Source organism: Octopus bimaculoides, chromosome 22 (genome assembly GCF_001194135.2).
Source record: "Octopus bimaculoides isolate UCB-OBI-ISO-001 chromosome 22, ASM119413v2, whole genome shotgun sequence".
Lineage (NCBI taxonomy): Eukaryota > Metazoa > Mollusca > Cephalopoda > Octopoda > Octopodidae > Octopus > Octopus bimaculoides.
Window position 1 is genome coordinate 16259901 of NC_069002.1, and position 3600 is coordinate 16263500.

At 38.4% G+C, this 3600-nt stretch overlaps 1 protein-coding gene across 1 annotated transcript in view; it reads left to right on the forward strand.

Annotated features, from left to right (window-relative positions):
- Positions 1 to 526: 526 nt before the first annotated feature.
- Positions 527 to 3600, forward strand: part of LOC106872174 (sialin) — a gene marked incomplete at its 3' end in the record, with an annotated part of 79108 nt that continues 76034 nt past the window's right edge. Inside the window, exon 1 of the mRNA XM_014919064.2 lies at positions 527 to 1296. Coding sequence (XP_014774550.1) covers positions 1248 to 1296 — 49 coding nt within the window. The remainder of the gene's footprint in view (positions 1297 to 3600) is intronic.

Consider the following 3600-nt stretch of genomic DNA (forward strand, 5'->3'; position numbering starts at 1 on the left):
ATATATGTATATATATATGTATATATGTATGTATGTATATATATATATGTATATATGTATGTATGTATATATATATATATATGTATATAGATATATATATATATGTGTGTATATATATATATATGTATATGTATATGTATATATATATATATGCGTGTGTGTGTGTGTGTGTGTGTGTGTGTGTTTGTGTGTGTATGTGTAGCTTCCGTCTCTCTCATTAACTTAATATACCCAACGATAAATTATCTAATATATATATATATATATAGAGAGAGAGAGAGAGAGAGAGAGAGAGAGAGAGAGAGAGAGAAAGAGAGAGAGAGAGAGAGAGAGAAAGAGAGAGAGAGGAACAGCCAGACAGCTGGACACACAGACAGAGTGGGTGGGAGAGGGGGAAACTGTAAATCGAGCTTTGTGGAAGAAAACTGGTCACGTGTCCTCTGTGCGTGTGTGTGTGTGTGGTGTGGTGTGGTGTGGTGTGCGCGCGGTGTGTGTGTGTGTGTGTATGTGCAAAGAGATTAATACATGTATGCATATTTAAACATTGATGTGTGTGCACATATGCATAAGTACATTTTATATATATGTGGCTGCACACCCGCACGCCTATTATGAACACTACATAAGTATTTCCCGTACCTGTCGACGACAGCTTGATAGAAATATAATATAGTATTATTGTTACTTCGCTGTTGTTATTATTTTCCTGACGACAACGATGGGGAGGATGAAGAGAAACATTTATATTTTCATTCATTCAATGTTTCGCTAAACTATATTATTTCTACTACCACCACTCTCACTACTACCACCACCACCACCACTACTACTTCTATTACTACTACTGCTGGTGCAGACACAGTCATGAATCTGTTTTCATCATATTCTCATTGTTGAATCAAAAACAGAACAAAGCAAACCCACTGACAGACGTTCAAGCACGATTATTATTATTATTATTATTAAATCCGTGTATACACCCAGCGCCAGCACCACCAACACCTTCACAAACCTCCAACAACATCATAATCACCCTCCAACACCACCGCAACCATTGCATCATGTCGTCTATTTAAATTTTCTTCTACTCTTCATCTTTTCCATAGTTTTTCCCTCTACAGCAGGGATCCCAACGCACACACACACACACACACACACACACACACACTGTCTGTTCTATAAAACACGGCTTCCAACACTCGAAGAACCAAATTTTGTAAGGACTGAAAGGAAAGAGTTTGTGAAAAATGGATTCTCCAAAAGAAAATACCTCCCTCAACATCAACTCCGATAACGGTAATATATTTTATCCAATTAATTTTTAATTAACGCGTTAATTATTGGAGTGTTTGATCGTTTTTCCTTGCAATATCTTCCTCCATCGTATCGCACATCAAAACATGTGGTGTTTATGTAATCATCTTGTTTCTCTCCATTTCTTCACACCTTGCCCGCTAGAACCGCTACTACAATAACAATAAGCAAATCTTCACATTGCAATCAACCATCTGAAACAAAGCAAAACCTGACGGAAAATAAAAATGGATCGACATGCCTGAAACGTCCTTAATTGTAAGGTCGGTTCGATCAAGGCTGACTTACAGCTAAACAATAACAAATGCTCTGTGACGTATGGACGTAGCACTGCTTTCGGTGATCAGCAATACCTAAAACCTAGTTCTCAGTGATTTGACGGGACCAGCGGCAATAACAGTGATTTCCTTCGAGGTTGCAGAATCACTTAAACACACACACACACACACACACACGGACGCACGCGCGCATGCAGACATACACGCATACGCGCACAACAGAGGTGGTTTAAATTCTTTTCTCTTCTAGGTACAAGGCCTGAAAATTTGGGGTCAGTCGATTAGATCGCCCCTGTACGCAACTGGTACTTAATTTATCGACCTCGAAAGGATGAAAGGCAAAGCTTTTTCCATCATCATCATCATCAAAATGGTAGAACAATTAGATTATTGAGATATTTGATTTCGATTTTCCGCGTTGTAAGTTCAAATTCTACCAAGGTCAACCTTACCTTACTTTAAAATGAAATACCAGTCACATACAGAGAGTCCTGAGACGATTACTTTTCCACGAGATCAATAAAATAAAGTCCCAATCGAGTATTGATCTCCTTAATCGATAATAACATACCCCGCCCCCAAAATCTATATTCTTCTGCTAATAAATCCTTGTTGTTTAGCTCTAGCTGATCCATACTCAGGCAGATCCAAGTATGATCAAAGATGTTACAGAAATGACCACCCTGTCTTCTTGATGAACAGAATCTGATACTAACGTGGCTGTTTTTTTTTTGGGGGGGGAGAATCTTTTTTAAACAATTAGGTGTAATTTAAAGGAGGTTTAACTGTTATTTCCAGCAATTTGAACGAGCTTATTATCATACAAGCTTCTTTGTTGCTTAATTGTATATGTTAGTTGTTCTGAGATCAATTTTCGCTGAGGCCGACTTTACCTTTCATCATTTCGGAGGTCGATAAAATAAGTACCAGTTGAGTACAGAGGTCGGTGTTATCGAGTAACCCTTCGTTTTAAATTTGCTAGCCTTGAACCAAAATATGGTCAAGCACTGGGATCGATGTAATCGATTTGCCCCCTCCCTCGAACTTGCTGTCCTTGTGCCAAATCTTGAGGTCCTTTTGATGCCCCTCGTTTATTCCCCCGTGGTCAATAAAAGAGATCCCCATCATCATTATTTCCCTCACAAAACTGGAAAATTCCCTAGTGTTTTTCGCACAATCATAGAGATGCTCATTGCTAGCAGGCCTACTCCGCCACGTGCCTACTCCAACATAATTGACCTGGCTTTCAACAACAACACAACTAGTCACCAATGTGGTCTCTCGTCCTGCTAGAAATAACAGTACGGTGTGACCCGAAATACATTATCCGATGTTCCGCCCCACCCCCACCCCTTTTTGTTTTCTTGCAGATGGTGGAATGGGGATGATTTATGAGGGATTAAGCTGTTATTCCTAGCAGATCGAGCGACCTCAATCTTTATGACTCCGTGGCACACCGAATTAGACTAACGTAATATAATGTTATATAAAGGCGACGAGATGGCAGAATCGTTAGCACGCCGGGTGAAATACTTAGCGGCATTTCGTCTGTCTTTATGTTCTGAGTTCAAATTCTGCCGAAGTCGACTTTGCCTTTCATCCTTTCGGGTTCGATTAAATAAATACCAGTTGAGCACTGAGGTTGATGTAATCGACTAACTCACTCACCCGAACTTGCTGGCCTTGTGCCAAAGTTTGAAATCAATACGATATACTACATAATATTAATACATACATATATATATATTATAGATAGATAGATAGATAGATATGTGCGAGTGTGTGTGTATCTGTATGTAAGAATGTGTGTATATAATTATATGCGGGTGTGTGTGTATTTCCACGGGTACCAATACCTACTTTTTTTCTGTCGAGGTCTTATGTACCCCAATATTAGACTATTTTCTTTAGACTATACACGGTGAATGCTTATAAGCTTAAAAACTTATAATCGTTATTATTTACAGTATATATATATATATATATATATATATATATATATATATAT